This window comes from Ornithorhynchus anatinus, chromosome 9 (assembly GCF_004115215.2).
Source record: "Ornithorhynchus anatinus isolate Pmale09 chromosome 9, mOrnAna1.pri.v4, whole genome shotgun sequence".
NCBI lineage: Eukaryota > Metazoa > Chordata > Mammalia > Monotremata > Ornithorhynchidae > Ornithorhynchus > Ornithorhynchus anatinus.
In genome coordinates this window covers 55,905,072-55,918,318 of record NC_041736.1, presented here as the reverse complement: position 1 = coordinate 55,918,318, position 13,247 = coordinate 55,905,072, and the positions used below count along the sequence as shown (strand labels likewise).

At 44.6% G+C, this 13,247-nt stretch overlaps 1 protein-coding gene across 1 annotated transcript in view; it reads right to left on the bottom strand.

Annotated features, from left to right (window-relative positions):
- The window catches only part of FANCL (FA complementation group L), a 47,923-nt gene extending 34,676 nt beyond the window's left edge, over positions 1-13,247 (bottom strand). The window contains exons 1-4 of the mRNA XM_001510884.6: positions 13,123-13,247; positions 4,367-4,425; positions 2,765-2,825; positions 1,355-1,411 (exon numbers count right to left, since the gene is read on the bottom strand). Coding sequence (XP_001510934.1) covers positions 1,355-1,411; positions 2,765-2,825; positions 4,367-4,425; positions 13,123-13,230 — 285 coding nt within the window. The 5' untranslated portion in view covers positions 13,231-13,247. The remainder of the gene's footprint in view (positions 1-1,354; positions 1,412-2,764; positions 2,826-4,366; positions 4,426-13,122) is intronic.

Genomic DNA, 13,247 nt, shown 5'->3' with positions numbered 1-13,247 from the left:
ACTAAGCGCTTGAGGTACTCTCCCAAGCCTCTAGTACAGTGCTCTGCACACAGGAAGCGCTCAATGAATACGACTGGATGAACGAATGAGTACGATATAAGAGTAGACGCGTTCCTGGCCCACAAGGCGCTTACGGTCTAAAGTCATTGCATCATCCCGGTTTCGCCTTGAAAAGACGTCTCATTTCTATAGCCACGGTGCATTAGGATGGTTTATCCATTTCTGACTTCTAGTACGTGTACAAGGGATAAAATACACGAAGGAGAGAGATGAATATAGTCCTCTTTTCTTATAGTTGCTCAATAAGGCTCCTCCCTGTCAGTTCAGTGAAAACATCAAACTTTGAAAAAAATAACTAAAAATTGCTAGCTGCTAGACCGGTTCAGGCCAGATTTCCCCATCCCCCGACACATAGGTTCCAGGGACGTTGGGAATATTCTGGGAGAGACTGGCTTTGGCTAAGAGGGTGAAACTGTTCTCCGATAAGCACTAGGCAGGGAGGAGTGTGGAGCAGAGATTCCGATTCCTCTCTCAGGCATCTAGCGGGAAGTACTGCGTGTGGTAGGCTATATCTCTCCCTCCAAGTGGCATCTGAGATTAAAAAAGAAAAGCAAGGTAAGTGCGGGTTCGTTTGGTTTTGAGCATAACTGGGGAGAATTTGAGAACCCCAGAATTGGAGATATTCACCCCACCCCTAACCTCACAGTACTTACTATGTACAGATCTTTAAATTGTATATTACAAATGATTTATTTACCTTAATGTCTGTCTCCCCCTTCTAGACTGTAAGCTCGTTACGGGCGGGGAACGTGTCCGCTCATTCTGTTGTAGGGTACTCGCCCAAGCGCTTAGAACTATGCTCTGCACAGACTAAGTGAAGCAGCGCGGCTCAGTGGAAAGAGCACGGGCTGGGGAGTCAGAGGTCATGGGTTCAAATCCCCGCTCTGCCGCTCGTCAGCCGTGTGACTTTGGGCAAGTCGCTTCACTTCTCTGTGCCTCAGTTCCCTCAACTGTCAAACGGGGCTGAAGACTGCGAGCCCACCTGGGACAAGCTGATCATCTCGTATCCTCCCCAGCGCTTAGAACAGTGCTTTGCACATAGTAAGCGCTTAACGAACGCCATCATCGTCATCACTAAGTGCTCATAAATACCATGGATTGACTGATTGATAAAGGTTCCACGGCCCAGTCCAGAGCTGGGAATCAATCTTAAAATCCTTCAGGCAAAGTGAACAGTTATCTATTAACAGTTATCAAACTGGTAATATAGTTAACAAACTATATAACCATCCAATGGTTATCCAACTAGTAAGAAGTATACAATGGCAGGATGGTGACTTAAGAAAATGCTTACCAAGATCATCTTCAACTCCATCATAAAGCTCTCTAGATCAGATGAGTGAATCAACCTCTAGAAGAAATGGTATTACCAATCAGTGAACATTTGATCCGAAGCACGGTCGGGACGCGCTTGCTAAATTACTGGCAAATTACTAGGAAATCTAAGTCGTCCAGGATGTGAATCGTAAGGTCCTGGAGGGGGAAGATCATCTCTACTTACCCTGTGGTGCTCTCCCAAGTGCTAAGCACAACGTTCAATAAATACCATCGATTGAATGATTGGGAGGAAAAGGGGAGGAAAAAAAAAATCAAACTTCCCCATGATTTTAAATATATGGAATCAGTTAATCAACGGTAAGCATCGAGCGGCTGTGTGCACGACGCTCTACTGAATGAATGCTTGGAGACGTACGACGCAGTAGATGAAAATGACAAAAAAAAAGTCAAATACAGTGGTGATTCTGAAAAACATAGTCCTCCAACTGGTTTCAGAAGACATCGGTTCATCGTGGCCAAGACGTGATTTGGTACGCCGCCCTCCTCTGCCTCTCGGGGTCGAACGGCGCAGCTTCGTGACTGCCATCGTCAGTGAGCCTTAACTATGCCTCCATCTGATAGAAAGAGCCACGCACCGAAAACCCAGCGTAGCCAGCACGCCACCATCTACTCCGGTTTTGCGTTTTATTTTAAACGGGAGTGCCGACACCTAAAAATGGCCGTTGGGAGGGGATGATCCAACGACAATTAGAGAAGGAGCACGGCCCAGTGAAAAAAGCCCTTGGGAGTCAGCGGACCGAGGTTCTAATCCCGCCTCCGGGTGGTTGCCTGCTGTGTGGTTTTAGGCAAGTCACTGAACTTCTCTGTGCCTCAGTATCCTCACCTGTACAGAATGGGGATTCAATGCCTGTTCATTCATTCATTCAATAGTATTTACTGAGCGCTTACTATGTGCAGAGCACGGTACTAAGCGCTTGGAATGTACAATTCGGCAACAGAGAGAGATAATCCCCGCCTAATGACGGGCTCATACCTGTTCTTCCTCTTATTTAGAGTGTGAGCCCCATCTGGGACAGGGACTGTGTCCAGCCTGATTAACTTCTGTCTAGCCCAGTGCTTACACAGAGAAAGCGCTTAAATACCTTTTTATTATTATGATTATTTTTAGAAATTAGCAAGTGGATATACCCAGGCCCTGAATTCCCCCCTGGACTGCAGCTGTAGGCGATGGTCTGTGGAGGGGTACCACTATCTTAGATTTTACCGCTATCTTAGCTTTTTGTTCTTTTCTCTGACCGTGAAAACGGTTTAGAAAGAAGATGGAGTTTTGACGTTGTTCGGTCCGGTGCACGCTCTTGACGAATGCTACTTTTCCCTCCCCGGTAGGATACGAAACCCCAAGCTTGTCGTCTTCTCAAAGACCTACCTGTTTAACTACCCGGTCGTAGCCATTTAACACGGCCTTCAGCTGCCAACTGCACTGTAACCTAGAAAAGGAATGGTGGCATAGGCTTTTAATTTGGAGCAAGAAACATTTAACAGACTTTGCACATTCAAAGTCCGTGCACCGAGGGAGCTCGGTCACACCGAATCGATGATATTTACTGAGTGCTCACCGTGCGCAGAGCACTGCGCACTCGGGAGAGAACAATACCACAGAGTCGGAAGACACGTTCCCTAGGTCTAGATGGGGAGACGGACGTAAAAATAAATTATGGGTACGTACAATAATTGTTGGGGGGCTGAGAATGGGCTGACTATCAAGTGCGTAAATTGGTGGTACTTTTCTCTCGGTTTTCTTTTTTGCAGGGGTGTAAAAATGGTTAGTCTAATTGCCGGTTTGAGGCATGCATCCTATTCGCAGTTAAAATTCAAATATAAATCAACGGTATTTAGGTTAGGACTCTGTACTAGACATTAGTGCAGCCTGGTGAGAAGAGCACAGGCTTCGTAGTAGGGGGATCCGGGTTCTAAATCCACAGAAGCGGCGCGGCTCAGGGGAAAGAGGCCGGGCTTGGGAGTCAGAGGTCATGGGTTCTGATCCCGGCTCCGCCGCTTATCAGCTGTGTGACTTTGGGCAAGTCACTTCACTTCTCTGGGCCTCAGTTACCTCATCTATCAAATGGGGATTAAGACGGCGAGCCTCACGTGGGACAACCTGATGGTCTTGTATCTACCCCAGTTTTAGAACAGTGCTGGGCGCTTTACAAATACCATCATTATTATTATTATCTGCCACTTGCCTGCTTTGTGACCTTAGGTGAATCTTCCTTGGGACTCAGTTTCATCATCTGCAAAATGGGGATGCAATACCTGTTCTCCCTCCCTCTCAGGGGTGTGAGACCCAAGTGGGACAGAGACTGAGTTCAACCTGCTTATATCTACCCCAGCATTCAGTACAGTGCTCGCCACATAGTAAGAAAATACACAATCATTATTAAAATTACTATTATTATTATTATTACACCCTTCTTCTGGACTTTCCAGGCACTTGATAGTGCCCTGCACTGAACGGAAACTCAATAAAGGCTACGGCTACTAAATATTTCTTTTATTTTCTAAAAAATAATAAGAAACATCAACTCTTCTTTAGACTCTCTCACCTTTTTAGCCGATGGAGTTAACACTAAAAGATTCCTTAGAATTTCCCAATATTTCAGACGAGAATTTAAAAGGATTAAAAAGAACCTGACAAATACAAATTCATTATGGTGCTCACCACACCAGAGAGCCACAAAAAACTGAAATCCAGAGGCATAAACGTCAACAGTTGACACCGTAGTTATACAGAAAGCCCAACGTACACCTACTTTGAAACGATAATTTGGACTTTGAGAATTTAAGCCGAAAAAAAATCAGCGATACGCTAAGGTTTTTCTTTATCCCTCCTCTTCCCACCTTTCTGAAATGCTAGAAAATTGTAGGCTTGCACTAGGACATAATGGCAATTATCACTACCTCCGGAAAATGGTCACCGTTCAGCTAAAATTCTGGACTTTTAAAATAGTACTCAAGAATGTTCTCTCACCTTGCGTTTTTCAAGTGCAAATCTGCAGGTAGCAATATTCTAAGATGGAAGTCTCTCCCCTAAGAAAAAAACATTGAAAAGTTATATTCAAGACCGCAGTTCCGACGGGCAGAATTCTTCCTTTGAGTATTGCCTGGGAAAATAAAAAAAAAAATCCTCGGCTAAATAAAAGCTGCTGAGCTCTTAGCTCTGTGATTGCCACAGGCAAAATAATGAGTCGAGCTGACGTTGGGCAGACACTGCTCTAAGCACTGGGGGGAGTCTGATAAAGAATAATTCTTCAAATTTTGTTCCAAACTCCACAGTTCAGTAATCTCCCAGGGGTCCAGGTGAGTCTGTTCAGTATTATTACTAGACAAAATAAAATGTCAAAACATGCTAAAACACACTCTCCACCAAAATCCCCCCCCAAAACCATCACTTGAAATCCCCAGCCGCAACTTGCAAGTCGGACACCGAAAGCCTCCGTTGACACCGGACGCCGTGTCGCATGCGACGTCGCATGAGCGACTGCAGGCACGCAGCATAATTCAGTGATGTCTATTATATTCTAATATTATAATGTAATAATGTTATGGAAGTCCACGCGAGTCCCCCCATAGCCTAGAACGTTTTTTCAAGGAGACCCGTGAGGGTCCCCATGCCCCAACAATCTTTGTGATCCCCTTCCTCCCTTGAATCAATCAGTCTAATGTTCTAATATTAATAATCATTTTTATATGTATTTATGCTATTTATATTCATTTATACTAATGACCATCTCCCTCTCTAGACTGTAAGCTCGTTGTGGGCAGGGAATGTGTCCACCGACTCTGGATATTGTACTCTCCCAAGCACTTAGTGACTATTTTTCACAATCTTTAGAGCCTGGGGAGGCTGTGACGGCTTCTCACCAAAGGGGAGACTGAGGATTTTGCTCCTCTAATTCATTCATTCAATCGTATTTATTGAGCGCTTCCTGTGTGCGCAGCACTGTGCTAAGCGCTTGGAAAGTACTACTTGGCAACAGATAGATGCCCACCACCTCACGGTACTTCCTCCGCTGGGGCGGATCCAAGCGGATCGGGTTGGACACAGTCCCTGTCCCTAGTGGGGCTCACAGTCTCAGTCCCCATTTTATAGATGAGGCAACTGAGGCACCAAGAAGTGACGTGACTTGCCCAAGGCCACACAGCAGACAAGTGGCGGAGCCGGGATTAGAACCCCGTGACCTTCTGATTCCCAGGCCTGTGCGCTACCCATTACACCACGCCGATTCTTGGACCACGACCTCCGTGCATGACCGACCTGGGTCTGATCGGTTAAATCTGAATCTGTCCAGTGTTCAGCACAGTGCCTGAAACACGGTAGACGCTTAACAAATACCACAACTAATTAGCGAAGGTGTCCTATATAGACTCAAGAGATAATGTCGGTATTTGTTAAGCGCTTACTATGTGCAGAGCACTGTTCTAAGCGCTGGGGGAGATATAGGGTGATCAGGTTGTCCCACGAGAGGCTCACAGTTAATCCCCATTCTACAGATGAGGTCACTGAGGCCCAGAGAAGTGAAGCCCACAGTCACACAACTGACTGTGGCAGAGCCGGGATTCGAACCCACGACCAATCCTTTGACGGGAGGGGCGGAATCAGGTTCGGTGAGAATGACCTGTAATGAGATGAAATGTAATCCCTCCCTCAGCAGACGGGAATTACTGATTGGAGGCCCCCAAAGACTCACAGAGATAAACGTATCCCCTTAAGCAGCGGGGGGAAGCAGCAATTCATTCATTCATTCATTCATTCAATCGAATTTATTGGGAGCTTACTGTGTGCAGAGCACTGTACTAAACGTTTGGAATGTACAGTTTGGCAACAGAGAGAGACAATCCCTGCCCAACAACGGGCTCCCAGTCTAAAAGGGGAGAGAGCATGGCACAGTGGAGAAAGCATAGAGCTGGGTGTCAGAAGGTCGGCTCCGCCACTTGTCTGCTGTGTGGCCTTGGGCAGGTCACTTTGCTTCTCTGGTCCTCAATTACTTCATCTGCAAAATGGGGATTGAGACAGCGAACCCCAGGTGGGACAGGGACTGTGTTCCACCCATTTTTTTAATCCACCTCAGTGCTTAATACAGTGCCTGGCACATGGTAAGCGCTTAATAAATACCACAGTTATTATTATTATTATTAAGAACTTTCATACTCACCTCAGCCATTATGTATATATATATATATACACATTTATATATGTTAATAATAATAAAAATAATAATGATGGCATTTGTTAAGTACTTAATATGTGCCAAGCACTGTTCTAAGCACTGGGGTAGATACAAGGTTATCAGGCTGTCCTACGTGGGGCTCGCATTCTTAATCCCCGTTTTACAGATGAGGTAACTGAAGCACAGAGAAGTTAAGTGACTTAACCAAAGTCACAAAGCTGACAAGTGGCGGAGCCGGGATTAGAACCCACGACTTGGGACTCCCAAGCCAGTGCTCTTTCCACTAAGCCATATTCTCATACTCTATTTTTTTCTCCACCTGTCAGTTATTTTAATGCCCGTCTTACCCTGTGGGATTGAGCCTTCCAATTCTATTTTACTGCATTTTCTCAAGCCCTTAGTACAGTGTTCTGCACATAGTAAGTGCATAATAAATACCGATGACCAAATAAGTTAGTTTAACTTTTTCCAAGTCACGTCTGTCTCCATTTACTTAGCAGTTTGGTCAGTGTTTAAATGGTCCTCCTTTAAGCACTCATATAATAAGTTAGTGAGTAAATTAGGTCCCCCGGCACTTAGCATACTGGTAATTTATTTTAATATCAGTCTCACTGTCCAGACCCTAAGCTCCTTGCGGGCAGGAAATGTTCCTCAGTCAGTCAGTCAGTCAATGGTATTTATTGAGCGCTTACCGTGTGCAGAGCGCTGTACTAAGTTTTTGGGAGAGCACAATACAATAAAGAGACACATTCTCTGCCCACGACAAATTTACGGTCTAGAGGGAGAGACAGACATTAATATAAATACATCGTTCATTCAATCGTATTTATTGAGCGCTTACTATGTGCAGAGCACCGTACTAAGCGCTTGGAACGTACATTTCGGCAACAGAGAGAGACGGTCCCTGCCCCTTGACGGGCTTACAGTCTAACTGGAGGAAGACATCAATGACAGATATGTAAAATGGGGGTTAAGACTGTGAGCCTCACGTGGGACAACCTGTATCTACCCCAGCACTTAGAACAGTGCTCTGCACACAGTAAGCGCTTAACTAATAACAATATTATTATATGTATGTAAGTGCTGAGGGGCTGGGAAGAGGGATGAATAAAGGGAGAAGGTCAGGGCGAGGCAGATAGGAAAGGAGGGCTTAATCTGGGAAGTATTTATTGAGCGCTTACTATGTGCAGAGCACTGTATTTGAGTACCGTACTCATTCATTCATTCATTCAATAGTATTTATTGAGCGCTTAATATGTGCAGAGCACCGTACAAAGCGCCTGGAATGGACAAAACGGTAACAGATAGAGTCCCTGCCCTCTGACGGGCTTACGGTCTAATCGGGGGAGACGGACAGACGAGAACAATGGCAATAAATAGAATCGATCCTTCAGTAAGACTTTGAAGGTGGGGAGAGTCATTGTCTGATGGGTACGAGGAGGGAGGACGTTCCAGGAGAAAGGCGGGACGTGGGCGAGAGGTCGGAGGTGATATAGATGAGACTGAGATACAATGAGAAGGTTGGCATTAGAGGGGCCAAGTTTTCGGGCTCGGTCGTAGCAGGAGAGTAGCGAGGTGAGGTAGGAGGGGGGCAAGGGGATCGAATGCTTTAAAGCCAATGGTGAGGAGTTTCCGTCTGACGCAAACCTCTTGAACTGTACTCTCCCAAGCATTTAGTACAGTGCTCTGCATAGACTGAGGGTTCAATAAATACCAGCGGGATCGATCGACCGTCCAAACGAACAGAGTCGCGGAACCGTCACCGGAGTCTCACATCAAGGAACGGTAAGACGCGGCGGGGAGAGGTCGTCTTTTGGCAAAGTAATTCTTAAAATCTAGCTATTCATAAGGTAAGGTCGAGATTCATTAAGCACTTCGGACTGTAATGAAGCATTAAATAAAATAGATCTTCTACCCATAAATTTTTTTTAAAAATCCCGAACGATATTAGCCAGAAGACGAGAGGCTGTGAGGAAAGAAATGGTTCACTGGGAAAAAGTAAGGAGTTTGAGGCTGTTCATATACATGCCCGCAATGAAAACAAAAACACGCATAAAGGAGATTAGGCGTTGAATCAGAAAAACATATAAAGTAATATTTGCTTTATATATTCCAAGCAGATCTGCCGGAAAGAAAGAATAAAATCCGGCGATCTTCTTTAAAATGGGGATTGAGACCGTGAGCCCCACGTGGGAACAGGGACCTGTGTCCAATCGTATTTGCTCGTATCCACCCCAGTGCTCAGTACAGTGCCAGGTACACAGGAAGTCATTAACAAATACTATTATTATTATATGGGTCGGTGGGTTTACAATCCACCAAGTGAAGAGGAGGTGGATGGAGTCATAGCCCGCTGGAAAATTCAGGACCTCAAGGAGATTATTTTCTACTCTGAAATATCAATCAATCGATTGTATCTGAGCACTTTGTGTGGACAGGGCACTGTAGTAAGCACCTACTACAAGAAGAGAGCACAAGAAAGTTGGATCTCGGTCTTCGAGGAGCTTACAATCTATTTAACCAGAACTGATCAGCTAATTGCCTTATGCTCTACCTGGATATTCTATGTTACTAGTTTTATATCAGGTGGGTGTTTCGTCTGTTAGATCTGCACTCTTTATTCACCCCACCCTCAGCCCCATAGCACTTATATATTCAGAATTGATTTATATTTAACGTCTGTCTTCCCCTCAAGACTATAAACTCGGAGGGCAGGAAACGTGTCCACCGACTCCGATATGGTACTCTCTCAAGTACTTAGTATCTGGCTCTGAACACGGTAAGTACTCAATAAATACCATTGATTGATTGATTAAAAAGCAAAGAGAGGAAACACACAGTCAGTTTGTGTCATACATCCATCTGGGGAGAAATAAAGGAAGGTTAATTCCCGGGGATGAAATTCAAGTAAGTGATTTTTACCACCCGCAAAATTGTTCCCTAATTCAGTATGCCAGAGAATGATGCCATAAAACCTAGAACGCATACAACAGGTACAATCTTTGGTATAACTTTTGATAAGGCCAAGAAATCCACACAACTGTGACTATAAATACTCAATGCAGACATTATGGTAATGAAAAATATTTTCAATAATCAGGTACTCTAGTTATTACATGCGCAGGCCTTAATTGAGGGCCACTACTGATTTCTAAAAATACTCCTTTTAAAAAAAAGTTCAATCTTGGTATGTATTCATACGAAGAGGCTTTGTTTAGGATTTTTTTTTTTCCATTTTCAGATAGGTGAACAGAATTTTACTTTCATCCGCTGTTGAGAATTGCCTTTGAAAAAGAACGTATGAAATTTGAGCAAAGAAAGTAGTAAAGGACAAGCGGAAGAATAATCTTTTGCTTCAACAGTGTAAGATGAAAAACAGTAATAAAATTCTCCAAAAACAATTAATGTCGGTTCACTTTAAGCACATGGAAATTTCAAAGAATCCCCTTAAAGCAGTTTCAAAAATAGAGGAACACAATTAGATGTACCCCATAACCTTTACTTTCATGGTAATATTACAGTACTGACTTTCATTACATTTAAATGTCCTTTTAAAAAAATGAAACAAATGTAATACTGACCTTTAAAAAAGGTCAAATAACAATGATTCACTATTTCATTAAAGTCCTGAAAGGTATTATGTAGTAACTTTAACCTAACTTCATAGACCCCACCATACATTCAGTTGGTAATCAAGAATTAGAGAAAGTAGTGTGAGTGAGTTATAGTATTTGACTTTGCTTCGAAGTGTTAATGATCTGATTTCTAAGTTCTATCAGATGTAGTATTAAACGGAAGGTTTTGCCCAAAGTTTCTCAACCGAGGATATACTTAAACTTAGGGCTCTCAAGTGCAAAACGCATTTAGCTTTTTGTTTTAAAAAAATAGCATTTGCTAAGTGCTGACTATGTGCCAATTAATCAATCAATGGTATTTACTGAGCGCTTATGTGCTGAGTTTCCGTTTGGCCCTTTGTATCATTGGCAGATGTCAGAAACCAAACATGAGCATTTATCGAGTGCTTACTCTGTGTAAAACACCATACCAAATGCTTGGGAGAGGACAAGAATTAAAATGTACCGTGGCGAGGTTAATTTATGTACGCTTTAACTTTTTTTTTTAACTTAAACTGTTTTAGCCATATTAAAAAACAAAATGTGTCATTTCAGCCCTCCAAATCCAGTATTCAGTATTGTATCTTGTTCGCTTCTAATGTTTTTTTTTTTTTCTGATTACACTCTTGTAAGGGCAAATGTAACAATTTGAGGGGCTTCTCACTATCTTGTAATCATTTCAGTCCTAATAAATTTGCCTATATTAGGACACCATCCCAACATCAGTGGGATTCCTACATTTTAAAGAGAGGCATCTTCAACAGTTGGTCAGGACGATATTCAAGTTTTTCTGGGCCCGCTGCAAAGCATCGGTCAAATCGCTGGAGTTCTCTATGCCTCACTTTCCTCATCAATCAATAAATGGTATTTATTAAGTGTTATGTGCAGAGGACGCTGTTCAATCAATCATATTTATTGAGCGCTTACAGTGTGCAGAGCAGGGTACTAGGCGGTTGGGAGAGGACAATGAAACATTAAACAGAAGAATATTCAAAATGACATAACATCAAATAGAATCAGCGTGGTGTAGTGGATAGAGCACGGGCCTGGGAGGCAGAAGGTTATGGGTTCCAATCCCGGCTCTGCCACTTTTCTGCTGGGTGACCTTGTGCAAGTCACTTCACTTCTCTGGGCCTCAGTTCCCTCATCTGTAAAATGGGGATTAAGACAGTGAGCCCCATGTGGGGCAGGGACTGTGTCTGACCTAACTTGCATCTACTCCAGCGCTTAGAGCAGTGCTTGGCACATAGTAAGCGCTTATCAAGTACCATCATTATTAGCAAACACATTCCCAGGCCATAACGAGCTCACAGTCTAGAGATGCTACATTGTATCTAATCTATAGGTATATTTTAGCAGATATTTTTATATCAAGTATCACATATTATTACGTTATATATTATATTATATATTATATGCTAAAGAGATGCCAAATGCTTTGCACATTGTAAGCGCTCCATAAATAGGACTAATAATAAGGATGCTAATAATAATACAAGAAATATTTTAGCATATATTTTTATATCAAGCATCACATATTATTACACTATATATTATTATATTATATATTATATGCCACAGAGATGCCAAATGCTTTGCACGCCGTAAGCGCTCCATAAATAGGATTCATAATAAGGATGCTAATAATAATAAGACTTTGCAAGCACTTAGCACAGTGCTCCGCACAGAGTAAGGGTTCCACCAATAAGATTTTGTTCATTCTGTTCTGCTTTGCTTTGCTGTCTGTCTCACTCGTTTAGACTGTGAGGCCGTCACTGGGCAGGGATGGTCTCTAACTGTGGCTGAATTGTACGTTCCAAGTGCTCAGAACAGTGCTCTGCACAGAGTAGGTGCTCAATAAATAGTATTGAATGAATAAAATGGGGATGAAGACTGTGAGCCTCCCACGGGACAACCTGATGATCCCGTAACTGTCCCAGCGCTTAGAACTGTGCTCTGCACATAGTAAGCGCTTCACAAATACCAACATTATCATCATTATTATTATTATTATTAAGTGGGACAACCTGATGACCCTGTATCACCCCCAGTGCTTAGTACAGTGCTCTGCACATAGTAAGTGCTTCACAAATACCAACATTACTATTATTATTATTATTATTAAGTGGGACAACCTGATGACCCTGTATCTCCCCCAGCGCTTAGTCCAGTGCTCTGCACATAATAAGGGCTCAATAAATAGTATTGAATGAATAAAATGGGGATGGAGACTGTGTGCCTCCCATGGGACAACCTGATGATCCTGTATCTGCCCCAGCGCTTAGTACAGTGCTCTGCACACAGTAAGCGCTTAACAAATACTAATATTAGTAGTAGTAGTAGTAAGCGCTCAGCGTGGCTCAGTGGAAAGAGCATGGGCTTTGGAGGCAGAGGTCATGAGTTCGAATCCCAGCTCTGCCACCTGTCAGCTGTGTGACCGTGGGCAAGTCACTTCACTTCTCTGTGCCTCAGTTCCCTCATCTGTAAAATGGGGATGAAGACTGTGACCCCCCCCCCCCACGTGGGACAACCTGATCCCCCTGTGTCTACCCCAGCGCTTAGAACAGTGCTCGGCACATAGTAAGCGCTCAAGAAATAGTATTGAATGAATGGATGGATGGATGAATGAATGAATGGATGAATGAGGGGTTGGCCGCGCGCCTGCGCAGTGAAGACGACGGGGAAGCGGCGGGCCAAGCGCGGGGCGGCCGGAGGAAGGCTATTGGCTGGGACGCCGGAGCCCGATGACGTCAGCGGCGCGAAGCCCCGCCCACCCCGGCGCCGACCAATCCGGGGCGGCGGCGGCGGCGGGAGTTTCGTCTCCGCGGCGCGCGCCCCGGCCTCCGGCCCCCCCTCACCCCCCCCCGCCCCCCCATCCCCGGCCCCCTCCGCCTCGGTCTCCACAGCGGCGCCGGGCGGGGCGGGGCGGGCGGAGCGGGTACCTGAGCGGAGACGAAGCCCTCGTACACCGTCCGGTCCCGGTTCTGGGGCAAGAGCAGCGGACACTGGCGCAGCAGGGCCGAGCCCGGCCCCGCCCCCGGCCCCGCCATGCCGCCGCTCAGGGGCG